Here is a 1,541-nt window from a genome sequence, read left to right on the forward strand (position 1 = left end):
CTAAGCCACTGGATATATGCCTTGACCATGGTGTTTCAGAAGCCCATGATGAAAAAAAGCCGCTTAAATCCAACAGCAACAAATCATCAATAAGGCTGATTTTTCAGTGTAATAGACACAGCAAGGGAAGTAAGCCTTGAGGATTGCCACATGTCATTTTTTTTCTTCTTGGTGGGTGCTACCATTAGTGATCGCCACATGCACGGAAACGGACTGTGGAAACTTCTTCCCTTCACTGTCTGTGCAGAGAAATCCTTTCTCACTTTCAGTGAGAAGTTCTTTTTGCCTGTAAACGAAAGAAGAGAAGTTCTTTTTGCCTGTAAACGGTTTGCAGTTAGTTACTAACAGTTAACATTAAAAAAATTCAAATTCAAATCAGTAACTAACTCTGTATAAAACTAACACCCAACCCAACCTACTCTTCTCTTTCAGTCCCTCTCCAATTCGTCCCTTTTCCTGGTCTTCCTTGAATATCAGGAAAAAAAAAAAAATGGACCCAAGTGACGGAATTGGAATAAAAATTTACAATGCCGCCCCTCCAGACATGCCATCTCCGTACCCCTCATCTCCTCCGTCTACTCTGGAAACTGGCCGAAAAAGACGTGCAGTGGCAAAGGGAGTTCAGAAGACCCTATCCAAAACCTCAATGCTCGTAAATTTCCTTCCCACAGGAACACTTCTCACCTTCGAGATGCTCCTCCCTTCGGTTTCGGGCAATGGTCAGTGCTCTCCCGTCAGCACTACAATGATCCAAGTCCTTATGGGTCTCTGCATGCTCTCTTGTTTCTTCTTCCACTTCACCGACGGTTTCCGAGGACCAGATGGAAAGCTTTACTACGGGTTCGTGACACCAAAAGGGTTAGCGGTCTTCAAGTCGGGTCTTGGGGTGGAAATACCTAAAGATGAGCGGTTCAAACTTGGGTTCACGGATTTTGTTCATGCACTCATGTCTGTCATGGTGTTTGTAGCGATTGCATTCTCGGATCACCGGGTTACAGATTGTTTGTTCCCTGGACATGTGAAGGAGATGGATGAAGTGATGGAGAGTTTTCCATTGATGGTGGGTATCATTTGTAGTGGTCTGTTTCTTGTCTTTCCCAATACTCGTTATGGTATAGGGTGCATGGCTGCCTGAATAATGTGTTCTTAATTTTTCAACTCCACCAGGCGTAAGGCGTAGGGTAGTGTTTGGGAGTAGGGCAGATTTAATTATGTTATTTTCATTGATATCTCGGATTGAGACTTGGGTCTGTTTGAATTATCTTCAATTTATAATAAAATAGTAATCTTTACCTTATGATGTCCTTTCTTTGCTTGAAATTCGAAGGCAAACTCGGTTGTAGACGATTATTCTTCCATCTAGAGAACATCCCTAGATCAAATGGTACTATTGAATCAAATGGTAGATCTTACGTACGCCATAAATTGGATGGTTATCCTTGTTAGATTGGGTCGATTTAAGGAAGAATACGTTCAAATACAGGGCTACAAACTGGTGCATAATTGATTAATTGAGTGTAAATGTTTGTGATGAAAATGTT

General features: G+C 41.8%; 1 protein-coding gene across 1 annotated transcript; it reads left to right on the forward strand.

Moving 5' to 3' along the window:
- The first annotated feature begins 419 nt into the window (after positions 1-419).
- On the forward strand, positions 420-1,300 carry LOC147407926 (protein DMP9-like). The gene has a single exon (XM_086432866.1). It carries the CDS (start codon positions 491-493, stop codon positions 1,133-1,135), a length of 645 nt encoding a protein of 214 aa, XP_086288992.1. The 5' UTR covers positions 420-490; the 3' UTR covers positions 1,136-1,300.
- The last annotated feature ends 241 nt before the right edge of the window (positions 1,301-1,541 follow it).

This window comes from Akebia trifoliata, chromosome 3, assembly GCF_017979445.1.
Source record: "Akebia trifoliata isolate Shusen 1 chromosome 3, ASM1797944v1, whole genome shotgun sequence".
In the NCBI taxonomy this organism is placed as follows: Eukaryota; Viridiplantae; Streptophyta; class Magnoliopsida; order Ranunculales; family Lardizabalaceae; genus Akebia; species Akebia trifoliata.